This window comes from Mus musculus, chromosome 1 (assembly GCF_000001635.26).
Source record: "Mus musculus strain C57BL/6J chromosome 1, GRCm38.p6 C57BL/6J".
In the NCBI taxonomy this organism is placed as follows: domain Eukaryota; kingdom Metazoa; phylum Chordata; class Mammalia; order Rodentia; family Muridae; genus Mus; species Mus musculus.
This window is the reverse complement of record NC_000067.6, coordinates 135,596,665-135,619,675: the sequence shown is the minus strand read 5'-3', so window position 1 is coordinate 135,619,675 and position 23,011 is coordinate 135,596,665. Positions and strand designations below refer to the sequence as shown.

Here is a 23,011-nt window from a genome sequence, read left to right as displayed (position 1 = left end):
CTGGCTGGAGGCGATGCGGGGCTCTCGCCTGATGATTTACACAGAGTCACTTTGAGCGCCTGAGATTATCTCAGGAGCTGGGTCTTCCTCTGTAAGCACATGCCACTCTTAGGTCAGAAAAGAAGCCATGCCAGTCTGAAGGATCAGGGACTTTTTAAGAACTGCCAGAGGCCTGGGGCTCAGAGGGGATACGGGAGGGAAATAGTGGATTCCGTTGCCTCTGAACAACCTTAATCCCTGTTGTGAGCCAGGAGCCAGCCAGGCGGGCTCAGGGTACTGAGCCCACGCTGCTCCTTTGCCAAGTCGTAGCCATTTCCTCTGCCTTCTGCCAATCCTCTACCCACTCAATGGGTACACTAGCCGCCTGCCCTGTCTCCTCTCTATGCTGCCTAGGGTGATTCCCCTCTCTGCCAAGGACTTGGCAGCCAGATTGGTGGCGGATGTCACAGACACCTCTTAGATTGTCCTTTGTCTGTTCTCAGAGGCTGTCAGAGGTTGGAGGCTAGACCAGATTAACACTAGTAAATAAATGTCTCTGGTGGCTTCATCCTCAACCCTGAGAGTCTCTTTACAATTTCAGATCTGAGAAAGATTGAGGTTTAACATTGATGGGAGGCTGAGTGATCGCCTCAGGTTCTGCTGCCACTTCACACAGTGACTCAGGACAAGCTCCTTCCTTGCAGGCAGAGCATGCCTGTCTTTGCCTGTACATCCTGCCCCAGGTATCACACATGAATTGTATCAGGTCCATAACTCCGTTCTCCAAGGAAAGCCGGATGCTACTACAGGCCACCGGACTGAATTGGAAACAGACCAAAGGGAAGGACAGCAAGGGGCAGTGTAGTTGGTAAAGTGCTTGTCATGCACACATAATGGCCCAAGTTAGTTCCCAGTGTATTTATTTACTTAAAAGCTGGGGACAATGGTGGCATGTGCTTATAGGTCCATTGCTGGAGAGGTAGGGACAGGAGGATCCGTGAGGCTTCCTGGCCAGTCAGCTGAATTAGCAAGTACCTGATCATAATGAGAGACCCTGTTTCAAAACCAAAAAAAGCAAGGTTAGCAAAGTGGTGGTGGCACATGTCTTTAATCCCAGCATTCAGGAGGTAGATACAGGTCAGTCTCTGAGTTTGAAGCCAGTCTGGTCTACAGAGTGAGTTCCAGAACAGCCAGGGATACACAGAGAAACCATGTCTCAAAAAAAGAAAAGAAAAAGAAAGAAGAAAGAAAAAAAGAAAAGAAAAAGTCAAAACGGGCTAATTTTTAAACAAATTAAAAAATAAATTTGAAAAATAATGTATGCGTTTAAGAACATATGAGGGTGAACATGTGTGTTTTGTATGTGAGTTCATGTGTATGTATGAGAGTGTGTGACTGTGTGTATTCATGAGTGAGTGTGTATGTATGTGTATGTGTGGTTTACCTGTGCCTGTATGCAAGTGTGTGCCCCTGTATGTCTGGTCTGGGTATGAGTGTTGTGTATCTCGGGGGATCGGTGCATATCTCTGTGTGTTTGGTACAAGCATGTATGTCTATGGAACATATAAGCATCAGAAATATGTTGATCATGGTTCTGGAAGTTGAGATCTTGAGATCAAGTCATTAGCAGATTCATTGTCTGATAAAGGCCACCTCTTGTCCCGGCTCTTCTGTGTCTTCACGTCACCACGTCACAGAAGGACAACAGCTTCTCTTAAGCCACGTGGAAGAGGGCACTAATCCTGTTTATAGAATCTCTGCCCTGACTTAGTCATTTCCCAAGATCCCGGCCTTTGAATGCTACACCTTGGAGGTTAGTTTCAGCTTGTGAAACAAATTATTGAGACCATAGAGTCTTTGTGTGTGTGTGTGTGTGTGTGTGTGTGTGTGTGTGTGTGTGTGTGTGGTGTTTGTCCAAAGGGTAAAGTAGCCCAAGCCACCACTTTGCTGTGGCACCAAAGGACTCAGCTGTCTCTTCTCTGATGTGATGGCTCAGCCCCCAGACATAGCTATCTGTTCTCGGTGCCTCTTGGGAACCACACAGGGGTCCCAGCCAGAAGAAAAGCCTGGATGGAGGCTAGGCTATAATAGGAAGGAAGTGATGTCAGGGATGGAGGCTAGGCTATAGGAAGGAAGTACTGTCAGGATTACAACAGCAAAGAGACCCATGGCAGATGGAGTAAGACAGCGTGCAGTAAGTTCCTATGGCCCAAGCCTGCCTCCCTCTGTGTCATCCTACCCACCCTCCTTTCCCAGATGTTGTGCCTAGACTATCTTCCTTTGGAGAGGGCCTCACTTTCAGGAGGATTCCATAACAATGCGCTCTCTTTTAACACATGACATGTTTATTTTATGTGTTTTTTATTTTCTGAGTGTTTGCATATATGTATGTTTGTGTATTATGTGCATACCTAATACCCTCTGAGTCCAGAAAAGGGCTTGAGATCCCACAGGACTGGTCCTATAGACATTTGTGAACCACCATGCAAGTGCTGGGACTAGAACCCAAGTCCTTTGGAAGAGGAACCAGTGCTTTCAGCCACTCAGCCATCTCTCCAGCCTGTTTGAAAACTATGTGTATGTCTATGTGTAGGTGTGTGCTCTTGAATGCACATGCCCACTGAGTACAGGGGGTGGCATCAGATCCCCTGGAGCTAGGGTTACAGGCAGCTGTAAACTGCATGGTGTAGATGTTGGAGGCAGAACTTGGGTCTTCTGAAAGAGCAGTATGTTTTGTCTTCGTTTTAATGATCATTCGTCATGTGTAGGTGTCTGAGGGGGCTGGAGGGGTATCAGATCTCCTGAAATTAGGGTTACAGGTTGTTGAGAGCTGTCTGCTGTGGAAGCTGGGAATCAAACTCCGGCTGTCTTCAAGAACACGTACTGACCCACCTCTCTTGCCTACGCAGTATACTCTTAACTGCTGTGTATTCTCACCAGCCCCCTGCCATAGTTTTAAACATAGGAAAATTTGTGCCTAGCTTTGATATATCCACTCCACTCCAGTCCTGCATAAATCAACTGACCTAATGAGACTCAAATGAAGATGAAGTTTAGGTCAGAAGTGAAACCTTCTGTGCAGGGTTTGTACTGCTTTGAAATGGCTGACCGCAGAGAGAGATCAGAGCTGTGATGAGGACTTGCCTTACTAACAGACAGCACTGTGTAAGAACGAGACTCTTGTACCCTTTCTCACAACTCCCCCCGTCTGTATATCTAGTGCTCCGGGCTGCTTCTATACCATGGGCACAAAGCATCAGTGCCCATATTTGCATAGCAGTGTGTGGGGGCGTGGCAAATCCAGGCGGGCTCAGGATCTGCATTTAGCTACCACTCTGTACTATGTGGAACGCTCCAGGGCTCTTCTCTCCCCACTTTCCCTTTCTTCTCCTCCACCCTTTTTTTAAATTTATTTCAAAGTAATATACCCATACTCTTCATAGTGTGGTTAAGATGTTCCGACCTTGTGAAATGGGCATCTTAACTCTTTCCTCTAAAGAGCTGTGGCTCCTTTAACCGGCAGTTGCGGGAGGAGCTGTCCTATCAGCACCACGGCCGGTCCCACCCTGCAGAGACTGCGGGCTGCCGTTCAAGGGCAAGTAGGGCGGAGAAAAGACAGTCTAGAACTAGCCATCTGGATAGTTCCCAGCCTCACTGGGGACTGCCTTCCTCCCCAACGCCTGTCCCAGGCCTTGCAGAATGGAGAGAGCTAGCGTTTAGGTTCTCACCACCTTCTAAGCTACACTGAAATATTTATAGGCCCAAAATACTTCTTGGCTCTGGGATTTGCAGAGCATTAAGCCAGTTAGCTGGCATTTGTCCTGATGCGGCCTGGGCCGGAGTGAACAGTCTGAAGAGCTTGGGTGGAGGCAGGAAAGGAGGCAGGTTCCAGCTGCTGGGTGAGCAGATGCAGGGGGCTAGCTGCAAACATAGGCGCAGGAGCTAGCTGGATTGTCTCCTCATCTCTGCCCTCTGTAAGCTGTGTGATCCTGAGGAAGACCCTTAACCTCCCCATAGTCTGTGCCTCTGAAGTAGGGACGGTGGTGACACCAATTGGTAGGACATTGCAAGTCATTGCAGGTGGAATGTTTAGAATGGTGTCAGACATGCAGCCTGGAAAGGCAACTTTAAAAAGAGTTTAGTTTAAAAATAACATATAAGGGACTAGAGAGATGACTTGTGGGTTAAAAGCACTTCCGGCTCTCAGAGAGGACTCACACCAGGCAGCTCACAACTGCTTGTAACTACAGCTCCTGTGGATCCTCTGTCCTCCACAGGCACCTGCACTTACACACACCCACACCCTCACATAATATTTAAAAATAAATAAGCTTTAAATATGTGTTTGTCGCACCAGGATAAGTGTGTGAGAGTAGACAGTTGGAGTATAGACAAAAAGGGGGTAGGGTGGAGGGATCAAGCTGAACTTTTTGGTGAGGGGGCCATACACCATGCTGGGGTCCTGGCACTGCTCTACCTGAGGCCACCACCCCCTTGGCTTACCCACAGGACATCAGGCATCTGAATTTGGAGGAGGGACAGATGTTGTCTCTGACATCATTTCTGTCACCACCACAGGCCTGCCACCACGCTGAGTGTCTTATTTTTATTCCTTCACTTAATCTTCCTGAAATCCCATGACTAGACTTTGCAGGTGAAGACTCCAAGCTTAGAGAACATGAGCTGTCTAAAGCCACAGAGCAGGAACTGGTGAGCCTTCCAGAGCACTGGAAGCCTTTATACACTTAGTGTGACATGGCATGGTTTTCAACCTGTTCAGTCTCTTCCCCCTTTTCTGGCAGACAGTTGGGTGACATCTTACCCAGTGTGGGCCGTGCATGTCCCAATGAAGAGAGTTCTAATAGGAGAATCAGGCAGCTCAGCCTCCATCCTGGGGACACAGGATGAGGGAAACTAGATAAGGAAGGTTATTTAAGGATGTAGGTTAGCAGAGTCTAGCATGCAAGAAGCCCTGGGTTTGATCTCTAGCACTGAATAAACCAGACAGGGAGGCTGATATCTGTGATCCTAGTGAATGGGAAGTGGAGGCAGGAGGATGGTAAATTCAAGGTCATCCATGGTTAAGCAATGAGTTTCAGCCTAGAGTATATGAATTTCTGCCTCAGATAAACAAATACTAGTGATAAAATATTAGAGACAGAGAGATAGACAGAAAGAGTTAGTCTTTGAGGGCCTAGCAACAGTATTTGTTGAATGCTAGACAAGGCATGGTTCTAACCTACTTATTTTGCATCTAACTAACTTACTTATTGAAACTGTGTTAGTAGGGTAGGTGCTGGTCTTGGTTTCATTTTGTAGAATGGAAAATCCAAGTTCTAAAACTTCCCAGGGGTCATACACACCAAAAGCAAAAGCCAGGGCCAGACTTTGGGTCCAGAAGCTTTGGTGGCTCCCAACTTTGTTCTTTATCATTGTGGTAGTGAATCTCTTTGAAGAGAAGGGTCTGAATGGTGGGGCTGATGGACAAACCCATGGATGTGTGGAACCCTATCCCAAGCCACCATTTCCAAGACTGTCAACTGCCAGCCTTGTTGCTGCCTCTTCACTGAGGCATCACTAGATACCACATCCTTTTCTGGCCATGATGTCTCTGTGGTGCTTCGTTTTGCCTCTTACAGAGCTCACTGCACAGGGTTCTTGGTGTATCTCTCAGCCCTTGAGAGCAGAACCTGGTGTCTGCCATCTTGATTGACATAGTACCTGGCAAACCACATGGCAAATGGAAGGTACCCGGCTAGGGTGTGTGAATGTTAAACAAAGAGATCAGGCCAAGAACCTTTTTGAAAGTGGGATGCTATTTGAAACAGGGAATACCAACTCCCTCATGTAACTGGTTGAAGGTGGGGATCCTCAGAAGGAGGAAACTAAGGGACTCCTGGGATCTTGTTGGTGGTCTCTCCCTCTCCCTCTCCCTCTCCCTCTCCCTCTCCCTCTCCCTCTCCCTCTCCCTCTCCCTCTCCCTCTCCCTCTCCCTCTCCCTCTCCCTCTCCCTCTCCCTCTCCCCCTCCCCCTCCTCTCTCAATGGCTCCCTTGCTTCCCCTTCCAGCTCAATCCCTAGCTTTCTTCTGCCCTTGACCTTCCTCCTGAGATGCACTGTGAAGGTGTCGTGAAGGATGATGGTACTAGTAGCCACCTTAAATAAAGTCAAGCATCTCCCCAGCCTTGCCTTACTCTGCCTGTTCAGGACTCAAAACAATAAGAAGTGAGGACAGAACAGGAGCCAGAGTGAGCCCCAGAGCAAGTACAGAATTCCCAAAATCATTTGGCTTGCTAAGGATACAGTAGGTGCCACAGCTAGCAGGCATTTGGATGTGCTCCAAGAGAAAATATCTGGGCCTATTGATGACTTCAGGAGGCACCATTGTCCAGAGTGCCCCCCATGTGTCTTTCTCCATGCGGCCCCCCATTTCCACAATCTTTCTCCTAAGCTGTATTAGTCAGAGGTCTCTAAAGAAACAGAACTGACAGAATGAGTATATACATATTTTCACTAATTTATAGTCATTCATTAACATATTCATATTATTCATTCAACAAATCCCACTTGTATTTATGGGATTTATCAGAGTGGCTTATAGGCTGTGGTCCAGATGACCCAGCAATGTCTATCTATCTCCTGACAGAAAGACCAAGAATCATATAGTTTTTCAGTCCATGAGACTGGATTTCTGATGTTGGAGATCTAGAGGATCTTGAGAGAGCTGCTGGGCTTCTGTGTACATTGGAATCCCCTACAAGTAGTATCTTAGTTAGGGTTTCTATTCCTGCACAAACATCATGACCAAGAAGCAAGTTGGGGAGGAAAGGGTTTATTCGGCTTACACTTCCGTACTGCTGTTCATCACCAAGGAAGTCAGGACTGGAACTCAAGCAGGTCAGAAAGCAGGAGCTGATGCAGAAGCTATGGAGGGAATGTTCATTGCTGGCTTGCTTCCGCTGGCTTACTCAGTTTGCTTTCTTATAGAACCCAAAACTACCAGCCCAGAGATGGTACCACCCACAATGGGCCCTCACCCTTTGATCACTAATTGAGAAAATGCCCCACAGCTGGATCTCCTGGAGGCATTTCCCCAGCTAAAGCTCCTTTCTCAGTGATAACTCCAGCCTGTGTCAAGTTGACACATAAAAACAACCAGTACAAGTAGATTCTGATACCAGCAAAGGAATGCCTTAGCAGTAGGATAGATGAACTTGCCAGCAAGAGTGAAGCCAAGCAGGCAAAAAGCAAAAGCATCCTTCCTCTACATCCTCTTATGCGTCCATACTTAGGGTGGCTCTTCCTATCTTAAATTGTCCAATCAACAAAGCCCCTGACAGCGATGCCCAGCTGTTTAAGTTGATTCTAGAAACAGTCATGTTGACAACCAAGATTAGCCATCATGTAAACTTCTACCCTAGCTCACATGTATCATGAGCCACCAACTGGGCATATTAGACCTATGGTTAGGCGAGGTTACATCAATCATCTCCCCCCCACCCCCACCCCCGCTTCATACCCCATCCACTCTCACGTCAACCAACCCATAGCAAACAGAGTGAAGGGGCAGGGAATGTGTAAGATATGAGGAACGCTGGGGGAAGAAAAGAAGGAACCCCCCCCATACTACCCATGAGTGATTCTCTTCTGCTCTAGTTTCGAACCTATGGACTAAGTCTTCCTCTCAGCTCTATCTCTGAGAGACTCAGTACAGCCATCACAGCAAGGAGAGAGGGTCCATCATGGAACAAGGGGTGTGGAGGCTGAGACGGGGCACTGCTGATGGTGAATGTGGTCTAACTCAGTTACCCACAGCATCATCTTCCTGTCTGGTGAAAGGGGAATAGTAGAACTTCCCTTCTCAGGTTGTTGTAAGGATTAGAAATGATGTTTCACTAAGAGACTGTTCCCCGACACATAGGGAATAGCTTGGTGAGGGCGGGTGTGTCTGCTAGGCATCCTTTGTGTTCCCCTTACAGATGCTCGGTACCTGGAGATGCACACTCAAAGGCAAACGAGGGAAGCCCTTGGTGACCCTCCTGCCATAGACTACAATAATTTGCTGCCTGGAGAGTGATTCTCCATTACTCTGAGGCTAATGTGGTTCTCACATTGTCACCTAGGACAATGACTGTCACCTGCTTCCAGTCTCTTAAAAGACTACCTTCTGAGGAGGAGGGTCAAGCAAGGTCCCAACTGCAGTGGAGAGGCAGGGCAGGGCCCCAGTGACCTACCAAGGTCCTGTTTTAAAAGTCCTCTCCCATCATGCTTTTTAAAAAATGATGATCTAGTGAAAGCAGGGGTGTGGGTGTACTCCATTAGCAAGGGAGCTAGAAGCAGCCTGGCCTTCAGACCGTGAGAGCTGGAAATCGGGCCTGCCCTAGCCAGAGGGTGTAGAGACATCTGAGGCAAGACAGTCTAGACTGGACCCTGCAGAGCTAGGAGCTGGAGGTCCCCAGCAGATAAGGTCGGTAAGCTGGGCTCCTACTGGGGGGTTGGGATGGCCTTTGAATCAAGAGGCAACACCGTGGAGATACTCTGAACCAAGAAACAACTTCTAGAATTCTCTTAAAGACGTAGTTTCCAGAGGGATGATGGTCTGAGGAGCCTAGCTGGATTTGGTCCTCACATTGTATTTGGATTGGGATCAACAATGGAAGCAGAAATTGGCCATGCAGGAGCTAACCAAGGAGGTAGACCATAGACGTGCCACGTCTTGAGCTTGGGTACAGTAGTCTAAAGCTTTTGCTGTGGGTGGACTGCTGGTTAGCTCAACATCTCAGAGCCTGGCACAGCTCAGTGTTCTAGGCAGGGTCAGTATGTAGCTGACCACTAAAGGATGGGTAGGACTGGGTAAAAGGAGGATGACAGACTAAATCCACTCTCAGCCCCACTAGGGCCATGGACTAAAGCTGGGGGCTCTCTCCTGGTGGAAGGACTCAGGGTCTGTACCTCAGTATTTGTCAATATTATCCTGCCTTCATTTTTTTTCAGGCTTAGCCTGGGCAGGTTGAATACTTTTCCATGTTCTAGCAGATACAGGCAATACTTGCCTGAGCTACTCCTAGATTTCTTTGGGAGTAACTTAAAGTTTCCATTGCTGTGAAGAGACACTATGACCAAGGCAACTCTTTTTTTGGGAGGGGGGGTGGTTCGAGATAAGGTTTCTCTGTATAGTCCTGGCTGTCCTGGAACTCACTTTGTAGACTAGGCTGGCCTTGAACTCAGAAATCCGCCTGTCTCTGCCTCCCAAGTGCTGGGATTAAAGACGTGCGCCACCACCGCCTGGTACCAAGGCAACTCTTATAAGGACAACATTTAATTGTGGCTGGCTTACAGGTTCAGGGGGTTTGTCCATTAACATCAAGGCAGGAACGTGGCAGCATCTGGGCAGACATGGCGCTGGAAGAGCTGAGAGTTCTACATCTTGTTCTGAAGGCAGCCAGGGGAAGACTACTAACTTCCAGGCAGCTAGGAGGAGGGTCTCTAAACCCATCCCCACAGTGTGACACACTTCCTCCAACAAGGCCACACCTCCTAACATCAGTGCCCCGGGAGGGAATTTATTGGTCCTTTCCTGCAGGACTGAGGACAAGGCAGGACAAGCAAAGGGTCTCTCTCTCTCTCTCTCTCTCTCTCTCTGCTCTGCTCTGCTCTGCTCTTCTGGGTGGGCAGGTTCTGAGTGCAGAGTGGGGAAGTATAGGAGCCAGGTGAGCCTTGGCTGTGGTCCTGGAGGTAATGACACTGGAGGGACAGCAGAAAACTTGTCATAGTTCCTGAACGCACATGGCTTTGCTAACCACCTCTAATGGAGCAGGTGAAAGGTCCTTTAGCTCATTCAGTAATGGCATCATGCCACCAAAGTATGAATAAGAGGAAAGGAGAGAGGGCATGGCTTCTCTTTCTTGTCATCTGCCGGGAAATCGAGCCTGATTACGCTCTGATTCAGAGCCTTCAAGCTGCTTCTACAAACTCACCCCTGCTCAACACTCCAAGCTGACTTCTTATGGACTGGTCCCCAGTCACAACTCAGAGGAGTAAACAACCCCAGTCTGCTGCTTCTGTCAGGTGGACACAGTTCACAAAGCCCCTTGTCACCACGGTCACAGTGACAACAGTTTATCCCGCAAAAAGGCAACAATGCATTGTACATAAATCTTTGCCCACATCTTTAATCATGTTCCTAGGACAGTTTTCTAGATGTGCCATTGTTCCCACAGTGGGATAAAGGGCCTGGTGCTCTTACCAACAGTCCATGGTATAATCTTCAATAAGATAGTAAACTTGATACCAACAGATGAGAGCCTGTTTAATTTGCATCTTTAAATTTTTGAATGGAAGCGCAGCCTGGCAATGCCTGTCTTTAATCCTAAGCACATGGGAATCAGACGCCCCGACTTCTGTGAAGTTTAGTCTTGTTTACTTACCAGGTTCCAGGCCAGGCCAGGATGCAAAGATGCAAATGGAGCCCTTGTTTTTGTTTTGGGTGACTGCATGATGCTTCTGTGAGATTTTCTGTGCATTGTTTACCCTCCTTTCTACTGCATGGTGAAGGTCCCGCCTTTACCCTCCATTCTATTGCATGGTCCTGTCTTTACCCTCCGTTCTATTACATGCCCAAGGTCCCATCTTTTAAAGCAATAACTCTTGGCTTCTCACACTTGTAGCAGTTATCTCTGTAGTTTTTTTTGAATGTCTGTAAAAGGTTCTTTTTTTAAAAGTCCATATAGAGATTTTAACTTTTATGTATTCAAAATCTATTGGCATTTCCTTGATTATATCTGCCTTTGATGTGGCACTTAAGAAGTTCTTTCCTATAACAGACTTATGGACGTGTTCGTGTCTGTAGTCTGTAAATTCTTATATTTTGATTTTTTTAAGGCTTAACTCTAATTGATCTGAATTTTATTACATGTGTCTTTGTAAAGTGTTACAAATTCTCTTTGAATTGTGAGTAATTACTTCACGGATTAGCATGGCAGAACTGGTGAGCCAGGGGAGGGAGAAAGGGAGGGAGAGAGAGATCTGGAAGAGAAGTGGGGGGATCCTTAATGGATCAAGGTTGAGGAGAAGGATGAAGGGCTGTCGATGGGAGGTTACCATCCGAGCAGTGGTGGTGCACACCTTTAATCCTAGCACTTGGGAGGCAGAGGCAGGCGGATTTCTGAGTTCGAGGCCAGCCTGGTCTACAGAGTGAGTTCCAGGACAGCCAGGGCTACACAGAGAAACCGTGTCTCGAAAAAGAAAGAAAGAAAGAAAGAAAGAAAGAAAGAAAGAAAGAAAGAAAGAAAGAAAGAAAGAAAGAAAGAAAGAAAGAAAGAAAGAAAGAAAGAAAGAAAGAAAGAAAGAAAGAGAGGAAGGAAGGAAGGAAGGAAGGAAGGAAGGAAGGAAGGAAGGAGGAAGGAAGGTAAGAGAGTGGGAAGAACAGAGTCTCATGGAGACAGGCTCACTAGTGACAAGTTTCTGAGCTGAGGAAGGAACTGTGGTCCACATGTCATTGGGTCCAATGGCATGTAGAAGAATATTGCGTTTCCCTCGGGAGGTCTTGAGAACTCGGGGTACCATGGATCCTGTGAGGTCAGTCTGTCTCCACTGCCGAAGGGGAACAGTCAAGGAACGCTAAGCAAAGCCCCCATGTAGAGCATGGTCTCAGAGCCTTTTCACACACAGGCATGCTTGTCTAGAGTCAGGCAGGAAACCCATGGCTCTCTTTCAATGCCAGCATCCTTCTTACACACTAGGGACAGGGACTTGGGACTTGACCTGACATTCTCCCTTTGTCCCCTCTCTGCAGGATCCTAGTGCCGCCCTACCTCTGCTGCTGACCATGAGTGGGATGGCCAACGTGAATTCTGCCAGCCGCCCACACTATGCTTCCTCTATCCCCGTGCCTCGAGCCTCCTCCCAGACCAGGATTCACACCCCAGGCGCATCTCCCCAGCTGCGGCCTCGCCAACAGGCTGACCTGGCCCTGAGTCCCCAGCGAGGAGCCTCCCCAAGACGGGGCAAGGCTGCAGTCTCTTCTAGAAACTCATCCCCCAAGGCTTACAGGGGAAGAGGAACCCCCAGGGCTGCCGGGCCAGCCAGAGAACTGGCTGGGAGTGTAGAAAGCCTTCCCAGCTCCCCCTGGAACAGCCCCAGGGTAACCCCCAAAACAGCCCTCTCCAGTCAGGCAGGATCCAGAAGAGCTGGGGAGACACAAAGCACCCAGAGGAAGAAGACCCAGGAAGGAATTCCAGTTCGACACACCAGAGGAAGGAGCCCACCCCAGTCAAGCTGTTATGGAGAAACACAAATTCCAGGGCCTCCTGAAGGTCGGATGCCTCCTGGCTGCCAGGGAAAAGATCAAAGAAACATCATCTCCAAACCCCCTAGGTGTCTGGAGCCGGATGAAGGGGAAGCTTCGGGGACTTCCTCTCCAGTGTGCAGCCCCGTGCAGAGCATGCGGTCCTCAGCTACTCCTGGAGTCATTAGCTTTTCCTCAGCCCATCCGCAGAGTCAACCAATCACAGCCACAGTAGCCCCCTTCCAGTACAGGTGAGCAGGGGGGCAGGCAGGGAGGGAAAGGGGGAACTGTGCCGAGATCAAGGGCCAAACTAGAGATCAGAGGCTTTAGTGAACAATGAGTGGAGAACACAGGGTCAGAAGTTAGGAAAGGGGATGGCTGGAGACATGGGAGTGTGGTAAACTGAGATAGGACTATAATCTAAAGCCTGTTTTTTCTCCCCTCTGGGGCCTTGACAAGAACCAGGGACTCGTGAGAGTATCCTAAAGCGGCCATTTCACACTCTCTTGGAAATGATGAGTCTATATTTGGGTATTAGAGATGTTTAAGCAGCCAGATACACAGGCAGGTGCATCAGCAGGTGCTTTAGACCGGCCAAATTTGTGTAGGCTGTTTGCCACCACCGTATGTTAGACAAACGGTGTTGTCTTGAGCGCTGAGTCTTCAGTTGCTTGAGCAAAGACCTAACTGTGCTGCTCTCCTAGCACTCTTGTGTCTGTCTGTCTGTCTGTCCATCTCTCCTCCTCTCACCTGCTTGTTTGCAGTGCTTGTCATGCGGCCTTATGCCTGTTTAAATGCGTGGCGGATTGTTGGTCAGTACTACTTCTTAAGTTGCAAGGCAGGTACTGTTGTCATTGGCGGTGGCAGTACATTAGCAGCAGCGTGGTCAACGTGCCAACCTCCCCAGCTTGCACACATGGCAAGCTAAGTGCATAGAATAACACTTAGCCAACTAGGCTTTTTAAGTAAAAAAAAAAAAAATAACTCTTTACTAACATGACCACATTAAGTAAACTAAACTTTAATTGCTAATCACTATGTATGTTAGAAATGCCCAGATGCAAATTAAACCCCTTCCTGACTACACTCACTTTCTGTGTACCACCCCCTCACCCCCCACAACTCCTATGCTAATACAGGAAGCAGCTGTCCATTTGTATTTTATATCAGCCCCAGTGTACTGGGGACTCTGAGACATCACAGCAATTGAAGGGCGGGGGGGGGGGGCCTTAGAAGCATCATCACTAGAGGTCAACTCATGCGTGTTTAGATCTCTAGACAAGACTGTGCAACCTTATATCACAGTAATAGGTGTTGGGACCTAGGACAAGGAAATTAATATCCACTCTATTTTGTGTGTGGTCAGGCCTCATTTTCAATACTACATTCGGTTATGCACACCATGTTTTTTTTTTTTTTACAAGGACATCGATACACTGAAACGTGTTCAGAAAAAGGCTGACAGCTTAGCGAGGAGTCCCGCAGAGGTGTTTTAAGAACGATTACAGGATGTGAGGAAGTTCGCTTGCTTTGGAAAGAGAAGGTGCAGGATGGCATGAGAGCTGTTCTCAAATATGGGAAAGGCTGTCACGTTGTAAGATGAATTGGGTTGCTTGGGGCAGCTCCAGAGAGCTGACTCAGTGTCAGAGTGGCTCAAGATAGATTTGAGGCTGGATAGGAAGAACTTTCCAACAGCAAGAAAGGCTTACAAACTTCCCCGTAAGGGAGGGAGTTATATTACTACAGGATCCCAGCTGATTCCACAGCCCAGGAGAGTGCTCAGCTAGGCAAGCCCTTATGCCTGACTGTACCTACGAACTCAGTGCACAGATGTCCCTTTCTCTAAGGGACAGGTCATGTCTGTCCCCTTTCTTTCTCTACCTGAGATTCTGAAGCTAAAATTAAATCAAGAAGCACAGACACAGGGAAGGCCTTCCTTTTGTTTCTCTCTTGTTGGGCATCAAACCCACAGCCACTAGTGTTCTAGGCAAGGGCTCCACTACCAACCCCCCACCTTCCTTTGAATGGCTTTTTCCCTAACAGCTAAATGTCTCCCTGGTGACTATGACTCTCTTCTCCTACCTGATTCCCTTCATTTCGAATTCATTCTTTGGGAAAAAGTGTCTAGGTATTAAATAGTCTAAGATTTTATATCATCCACCCTACAAGTCCCCTGGTATATTTACAGTCTGGCATTTCTCAAAGAGGTCAGACTATTTCCCTCTGAACATTTTAATGCAACTTAAACAGAACCGTGCTTCCACCTGTCTGCAAACACGGACTGCGTGTTTGCATTTTTTTTTTTTTAACAGAAACGGGATTGTTAACACCTCTCCTGGAAGAGCTGTCCTTACCTACCATCCTTAGCCCATGCACTTCTCAGGCCCTCAGTTGTGGTTGGAGGATGGGTCACAGCTCGAGTAAGAGTTGGATGGAGGCTACCCCGGCATGCTGGAGGCAGATGGGCTGGATCTCCGCACACCCTGCTCGACTGAGAGCTGCTGCCATGGACCCGATCTGCCAAGAGCTTGGCTGGGCCACCCATCTAAGCTCTAGAGCCAAGGAGGTGCCATCTGTTCCCTAGAATCCATAGACATCCTGTTTTCCTGGAAATCTAGCTCCACCCCCCCAACACCTTGGGCTTCTGTAAAACCTCAGGTGAATGCAGAAGCAAAGATTAATGGGGGCCCTCTTTCTCTCCAGCATAGTCTAGGAAACAAGTCTGTTACCCATGGTTCACTTTGCCTCTCAGCCTTATGTTTTCAAAATTCTGGGCGTGGCCATCCCAGATACTGAACTGCCTTCCACCTCCCACTTCTCACCTCCTTTTGATACCCTTCCTCCTGGGGCCCCAGAAGGCAGAATGTCCCTCTGGCCATCTTCCAGGTTTTGGTCTCACATCCAATTCCACCACAGCTTCCTCCTTAACTCCCTGTCTGTTCCTGTGAAGGTCACAGCATCTGTATCAGAATCCTATGTCCCCCCCCCCCCCCCACTTACCAAGGGCTTCCTTTCTCTGATAGTGCATGCCTTCTGTCCTCAGGCACGTCTTGGGTCAGACTGTAGTTAAGGAGTTGGTTAAGGGTGTCAGGAGTGTAGGGTCATTGAAGTCACCAATGTGGTTTTTCCTCTTCTTTGGTTTAACCTCCTCCCCCTGACTCTGTTGTCCTGTCCTTTCAGGTTGAAAAGTATGACAAGCCCCTGAATATATAGGGAAATAGCAGCAGGTATAGACACATGTGCAGAGCCAACTAAAAGCAAAGAGGCAAAGGCTACCTCTCTCCATGCTCTTGGGTTTGGGGTTCCTGGTACCTACAGATGATCCAGTCTCATCTGCCCTTGTAACACAATGGTGGCGGTAGACTGGTGACAGTCAAAGCCGGGCAGCACCTAATATGCTCCAAGACAGACGCTGCCTATCTCTTTATTTATGATGCTATCCAATGAAACCTTTAATAGGTTATATAGAGTTCCCTTGCCTCCACAAAATGTTCTGTCATTTTCACAACAATATGTTGCATGCCCATGCTAGTTTTTCCCCAAGAAAACAAGAGTCTCATTTCCCCCCGTCCCCTTGACTGCTGTATATGTGGGTAGATTGAGTGTGCCCATGGTATCAAGCATCTCCCAGAGGCCAGCATGAGACCTCCTGCTTTCTCAGTTCACTCCACTTGGCCTCATTTGGTGCTGGGTACCCATCTGAGGGCTGGCAGGCACACAACACCCCAAAACTGCCCAGATGGCTTAGAGCAAGGCAGCTATAGTCACAGACCTCTCCTGCAAACCCAGCCAGTCAGACCGTAACTCTAGCCGGCCTTCAGAGGTCATCTCTCCCTCCTGATGAAAACCAGGCCCAGAGAGGGGAAGATGGTCGCTTGGGTTATACAGTGAGCTCACAGCAGAGCTGGATTCAGAGTCCCAGACAGAGAGGTATTGGAAAAAGTGAAAACCGAAAAGACAAATAGCAGCAGCACTAGAGACTCCCAGGGTCCCCTGGCCCAGCCTGTCAATTTCCCCTCTTGTCTGCACAAATCTCCCTTCCCCCTCCTGCCAAGCTGCCAAAGGGTCCATTTAGCTGGTGACATTGGGGCGGGGATGTGGGGGTAGGCGGGACTGTTCTGAGCCCAGGGTAATTGCATGTAAGGAGAGCGCCCACAGCCTTTGTTCCTGGAGCGGTTGTGTGGTTGGGGCTGTGTTCTGAGGTCTGTGCACTGGGTAGCCGGTGCCCAGAGACCTCACCCTCCCTTCCTGTTGGCACCATGGGCCGAGCTTGAACTTGTCCTCCCAGGAGTCACTGTGGCTCAGGCTGAGCTCACTCCTCCATTCCTGACCTCGTGTGCTTGAGGTGAGCAATTCCACAGAGGCCAAATGCCCTCTGAGTACCAGGAGTCTGGCTTCAACTTCAGACAGCTCTTCCCTGCTGTCATGTTCTCTGTTGAGCAGACATGACCATCTTAAGGGCGAGAATCACAGCAAGACAGAAGACTCCCAGCCTGGAGCTACTGGGGCATCTTCCTGCTCTGTGAATAGTGTAGACTGCTGGGCTGCAAAGGGCAACAGATGTTGAACATTCCCGTGCCCTTGGAGACTCCTTCCTGGTCCAGCTCTGCTGCTTGCTACGATGTCTGCATGTACACACATCCCCAGGAGGCTCAGAGAGCTCAGGGCATTGTAGAAGAGAGGACCCAAGCTCAAAAAGGGCTTGCCAAGCTCCACAGAGGGGCTTTGAGGCCATGAGTAACCTGTCCTTTTCTCGTCCCACAGATTACAGACAGACCAGGAACCTGGTCCTGTGCCTCAGGAAAGCTGGGTCCTTGATGGATACACCAGCCCCCCTAGCAGGACTGAGGACAGCTTTTCCTGCATGGGTAAGTACCCTGGGAAAGATTTCCTATATAAGAGCTGCTGTCTGGGCTCTCCTTATCTCTGAGGGATAGAAGTGGCCTCGGCATAGGACCGGCTTCTTTTCTATTATTTTGTGATAGGACCAAATTAAAGAGCCCAGGCTAGCCTCAAACCTGTCATTTGTCAGCTTCGGCACTGGGATTATAGATGGTGCTACCACACCCAGCTTAAATTTATCCCTTTAAAAACAGGTTTTGTTTTTGTTTTTTTGGGGGGAAGGGTGTGTGTGTGTGTGTGTGTGTGTGTGTGTGTGTGTGTGTGTGTGTGTGTGTGTGAATGTCAGGGTCTTACTATGTAACCTCTGGCTGGACTAGAACTTGCTATGAAGACCAGGCTAGCCACCAAGCCAGCCCTAAATTTTCAAAAAAAATTAAATGTGTGTGTGTGTGTGTGTGTGTGTGTGTGTGTGTGTGTGTGTGTACATACACAGGTGTCATGGCACATGGAGGTCAGAGAACAACTTGTAAGAATTGGTTCTTTGCAGGATTGAACTTGAACTTAGGTCATGAGCCTGGCTAACAGGTGCCTTTACCTGCTGAGCCACCTCCTCTGCCCTCAGACAGGGTTTCTCTGTATAGCCCTGGCTGTCCTGGAACTCACTCTGTAAACCAGGCTGGACTTGAACTCAGAAATTCGCCTGCCTCTGCCTCCCAAGTGCTGGGATTAAAGGTGTGCGCTACCACGCCCGACAGGTCTATCTCTTGACGTAAGATACTAACCTGTGAACTACCAGAACGATTTCCCCCTTGCTTGACTGAACTCAGAGTAAAGCTGTCAAGTCTAACAGCACTTCAGGTTAGGAAGGTGGCCACAGGGGTAGGGCTGGGGGTTGGAGGGGCATGGGGCGGGGAGGGCAAGGTCATGTTTGTCAAGTGCTCGGATAGTGAGAATCTCTGGGTATGTCACAAGGAGATCACAGTAGACAGGCAACAAGCTGGGCGAGAGAAAGACAGGTTGTAGTAAAGCCCAAGTTCAACATGAAGGTGCTGGGAGCCAGGGTGGCAGTCCAGAGCTACCAGCCTGGCTGCCCAACACCTGTCTCCCTCCCAGGAACACCTGTAATAACAAGTTACTCCCACACACTTACCCTTCCCCGTGTCCCTGTAATCACAGTGTCACTCGGTGACACTGTGTGCCTGCCACCCACACAGTTTGTTAACAAACCGAAAGACCTGAGACTGACTGAGGAGACCCTTGATTTCAAACTCAGCCATAGGCTTGTTCCAAGCACATCCCTGAATGAGTGCACACTGAATGAATAACCAAGTGCCTGTGACCCATTGGCCGGGACCTCAGAGAGTCACATTCTAAACACCCTACGGCATTTACGTTGGTGTGTTGATTGGTTTCCTTGCAAACATTAAAGCAGAAAAATATACCTTAGAACTCAACAATGCCAAAATACATGTAACAGCACACTGCAGGAAGCATGCTCTATCCGTCAGTGTCCCAAGCCAAGGAAATTTGCTCCATGCAAAACAATAAACTTGATTTTGTTTGTAATGCTGAGGCTTGCACCCAGGGACCTGTACGTGGCAGACAGATGCAGTACCACTGACACTGCCGGTCCATCATGAACTTGCTTTTACAGACCCAAGGCTGTCCAGAAGATTGGTCTTACGGCTTCGTTGCTGTGCCCTGCTCCAGTGGGCAAAATACGGTTTAGCTCACAGCCTGGCCTTGACATCCTTTGGCATGGGTAGCATGCCTGCCGCTGTGTCTTCTCTTCCCTGCTGGGCAGGTGGGAAGGTGAACTGGCTCTTTGGAGCCATTTCTAGAGAGTTCAACAGCAGTGATCTTGGAGCGACTGCAGAGCTACCACTTTTATTTTGTACAGCAGGGTTAGCAGAGGAGGGGTCTGGGGCCGGGCCTGGGCATTTAAAGGGCAACCTCCTCCTCCCACAATAAGTACACATGCATCAAGAGCAGGGCATGGCAGGGACACAAGTAAACTGAATTTCACAGGCACTGACGGAGCGTCAGAATAGAATGTGGTAACCAGGAAACTATGTGCGGCTCTATTTTTACATTTGCAGTTTTGTTAACGTAATGGCTTCCTTATGTGTGTACCACATTGTTAGGCTAATGAGCTCCATCCACCTAGCCAGGCCCTCCTTACTCATCCTGACCCTGTGAGCTGGGACCAGGACTTTTGCTTTTCTGGTCTGCTGCTGGCTGACACTAGGAAGCCCTTTGACTTGCTAGCTTGAAGATCACCCTCTCCAGTCACATCTCAAAATGTCTGCTAGATCCCAGGTTAGGTGATCCCTGTGGGGAAGGCAGAAAGAACTCTAGGGATGAGATTCACAAGAACAATGGGAAGCACTAGCCTCCCCAGGGACACCTAGGGAAGGGATCAAGGTTCACGGTGCTGCCTCCGGTGTGGTCCTTGCTGGTTGTCATGGTGACAGACACATCTTCGCAGAGGATCCACTGAGCTCTTTGATGGGTTAGGTGGGGAGAGATTTAAGATATGCCTTCTTTGTAAGGGACCCCATACTTTCCAGAGCTTGACGAAGAAGGGGGGGAGAGGAAGAAAGGAAAGAACAGATTTTCTACTTTGTTTTGCTCTTTTACTTCAGAACTCAAGTGGGACATGTCCTGAGTCACTCTCTGTGTGAGCAAGTGTCCAGTGAGCATTTTCTTTGTCAGACACTTGCTGACGCTGTAGAAAACAAGTGAGACTTTAACCTGCTTTCAAGGAGTTTACAGTTTAGGGGTTCAATCTGCAAACTCTTTTGGAGTATCTGTGTTCCCAGTTTCTCACCCAGTGTCCTGCTGGTGTACTGATTGACAAAGGCTGCACTGGGCATGCATAAACCATGCTGCAGCAGGGTCCACATCGTTGCCACTTTTTGTGGAAGGAAAATAGGGTGCCTTGGAGCACATCCCACGTAGCTACTTCCTAGTTGTTGGCTATATTTTAATAATGTGGGAGATGGGGGCCTTTAAGCTCAGATAAGTGTGGCCCCTGCCTGTTGGTGAATTCGCTGTGTTTGATGAGCAAGGAAGCCAGACTGAGCAGTCTGTCGCTTGTGCCTCCCATGCAAACCAGGTTTGCTCTTCCAGCTCGTAAGCAAAGGGAGGTACAGGGTCCTAAAAGGGAGAGAGAAGGAGAATGCCAGTGAGTTCTCTCTGACGTATACCACACTTCAAATGAAAATAAAACATAACCCTACTCGGCCTGAAATAGAGTCCAAACAAGCACTTTATGATCTTTATATAGCAGGAAGAAATTTTCCCATGATGCCTTGCTGCCATGCTGGAGTGTTGGGGAAGATGGTCTTCAGATGCACCAAAGGCTAGCCACGGCCAGCTGTTCCTTCTGCTTTGCCCTGGGGGCAAGAGTGTAAGACTCCAGGCCACAGGTGCTTACTCTTGTTCCCTGACTATCCCAGGGTCCCTTTGGTTCTCCCAGGGACAGCTCGGCACTGGGCCCAGCTGCTCACCCTCGGCCTCGGCTCTCTCTGCACGCAGCCGTCCTCAGACCTTAATTTGAACAGGCAAGGAAACCAGGGCTGACTCTGCCACAGGCCCACATGTGCGAGGCTGTGTGCAGGACTAGAAAGGGTCGCCTCGAGGTTTACACGGATTCCCTAATTACTTCCACTTTGTGGCATGTTTGAATGAGTGTTAAGTGGACACACACTGAAGAGATCTTCTCTCATAGAAACATATGTCACTGGGGAACCAGCCAGAGACTCCTCTCTCTGCCTCTTTCCCCAAGGAGGGTTGATACACACGTAGACCGGGAGGGGCCTGCACAGTTGGCCTCCGGCTGGGAGATTTTACTCGGTGGTGGTGACTTTTCCATTGGTGAGCTGACTGTCTTTAAGCCACAGTTCATGGCTTGTGGTTTGGGGCCCAGAGCACTCATTCTAAGAAAGCTGTTATGACTTACACAGTATGTCCACTGTGACTTAGTCTGTGAGAGGAGTGCAGCAGCATGAACACTGCTCTCTGGGAGAGGGTGCAGAGATCATGCAACACAGAGGTGCAAGCAGACATCAAAGACTACAGTGACCTTAGAGTTTCCTTGACCTTGACCTCATTTCTCCTGAGGAGGGATCGGCCTTATGCTTATGATTGATGGTGGTGAGTCAGCACATGGACTGAAACCAGGACCATTGCCTCCCAGTTCCCAAAACACAAAGATAGCCAAATGATAATGAAGGCCAGCATTTATTGAATGCCTACTATGTGTCAGCATGCACCAGGCGCTTCTTTCACGAAGTCCTTTGTGAACTCGGTGTTGCTCTCTTCGACCCTGGTTGCTCAGGTTAGAAATTTAAAAAAATGTTAAAAACTCCGAGCCCTGTCTGAAGATGGGACACTCCAGGCTGTGTCGGGATTTGAGCCCTGCTTGCCCTGAAGGTCGCACCCTTCTCCTTGAATCCCCTGGCCTTGCCATCTGCCACCAGGGCTCACCGTGGTAACTGCACCACAGTCTAAGCTCAGCTCAGTTGCAGTAGCCCCCCCCCCCTGCCAAGCGGCAGGGAAGAAAATGGGGTCAGCGGGCCACGCACCTTACCACCATTTCCCTCCATCCCAGTGGGTCAGGATGTTGCTGGCACCTCTGTCATTCTGGGTCCATGTCATTTCATGCTGAGTTCACACGGCTGTATTCCCTGTCTTCTGGGGACTTCTGGGCCAAGATAAGCTTGATGTCCCAGCCATCCGTGGAGTGAGACATGCACACAATTGACCAGAAAACAGAGTTAGTTTGGAGTGGATGCTATGTGCTGTGCCTCTAGTGGGGCAGAGGAGGAAGCCACTGTGTGACAGAGCTCAGAAGACCCGTCTTATGTAAACACTACAGCCATCTGGGGCCAAGGAGGCCTCTAGGAGTTGGGGTGGAGGGCAATAACACTTGTAGCAGCAGCTGACACTGTGGCTTTCTGTAAGGCAAGCGTTGTTAAAGCACATTTAGTCAGCCCAATCCAGCATGAGGGCTGGAGCCTAACTCCCAGGCTTTCCTTTCAGCTCACCACTGGCCAGTGGCACAGCATTGGAGAAGAAAATCTCTCTGTGCCTCCTTTACTTTGGTTGTTTCTGGGGTGCAATAAAGATAGCTTTTGCAGCTGGACATGGTGGCTCACACCTATAATCCTAGTACATAGGTGGTAGAGGCAGGAAGATTTGGGAGATCAAGGTCATCCTTGCCTAAAGCGTGAGTTCAAGGCCAACCTGGGCTATAGGAGACTGTGTTTCTAAAAAACAGTATTAAAGGAATGAGTGAGTAAATAAATAAACCTTCCCCTACAGGTTATTGGAAATTAAGCACTTCCATGCAGGTAAAGTGCTTAGAAGAGAACCTGGTGCATAGTAATTATTCAATGTATGCCCAATATTATTTATTATCAAGTGAAGTGTTATCCTTTTCATCCCCACCTTACAGATGGAAAACTGTAGTACAAAGTACTTAAATGATTTCGCCCAACTTGGTCCATTCAGGATTTGAACCCAGGCAGCCCATCTTCAGGTGCCCTACGCTCAGCCGTAGATGCTATGACCTTGTCGAAGTCAGTGCCTGAGGGAGAAGTGTTGGGAGGGCCAACTTGGCAGAGCCTGCCTCCGTGAGGGGTCCAGAGGAAGAGGCTAGAGGAGGGAGGTCATCTGAGGTATCCTGCCAGAGGGGATTGAAATAGAAAGAGAGGGATCTGGGTTCTGCCGGCTTGGAGGAGGGAGAGGGAGCGAGAAGACTGAGCGACTCCTCCCGACAGCATTTGGCTGGCAATGAGTTTTATCTCCAGAGCAAATTGAACCCAGTAGGAACAATTTTAGCAAATATCAAGAACTGCAGAAGCTAGGCAGCCTGGAGTCCCCTTTCCCAGTGCTGCCCA

The 23,011-nt window shown here is 48.9% G+C and overlaps 1 protein-coding gene and 1 long non-coding RNA gene across 18 annotated transcripts in view; one reads left to right on the top strand and one right to left on the bottom strand.

Moving 5' to 3' along the window:
• Nav1 (neuron navigator 1) overlaps positions 1-23,011 on the top strand; it is a 253,771-nt gene that overhangs the window by 68,675 nt on the left and 162,085 nt on the right. For 15 of the 17 annotated variants that reach the window (XR_003954495.1, XR_878320.2, XM_006529374.4 and 12 more), the window contains 2 exons: positions 11,772-12,514; positions 17,028-17,131. Coding sequence is in view for 15 of the 17 variants with exons in the window: in XM_006529378.4 (XP_006529441.1) it covers positions 11,772-12,514; positions 17,028-17,131 (847 nt within the window). In the remaining 2 variants the exon portion in view is untranslated. Of the gene's footprint in view, positions 1-11,771; positions 12,515-14,575; positions 14,922-16,418; positions 16,609-17,027; positions 17,132-23,011 lie in introns of those variants that run through there. The other 2 variants (XM_030252963.1, XM_006529379.4) reach the window with 2 other exon arrangements.
• Gm4793 (predicted gene 4793) lies at positions 19,742-21,900 on the bottom strand. The gene is made up of 2 exons (NR_151586.1): positions 21,695-21,900; positions 19,742-20,264 (listed from the first exon to the last, which is right to left on the bottom strand). It is a non-coding gene; the product is annotated as a predicted gene 4793 (long non-coding RNA).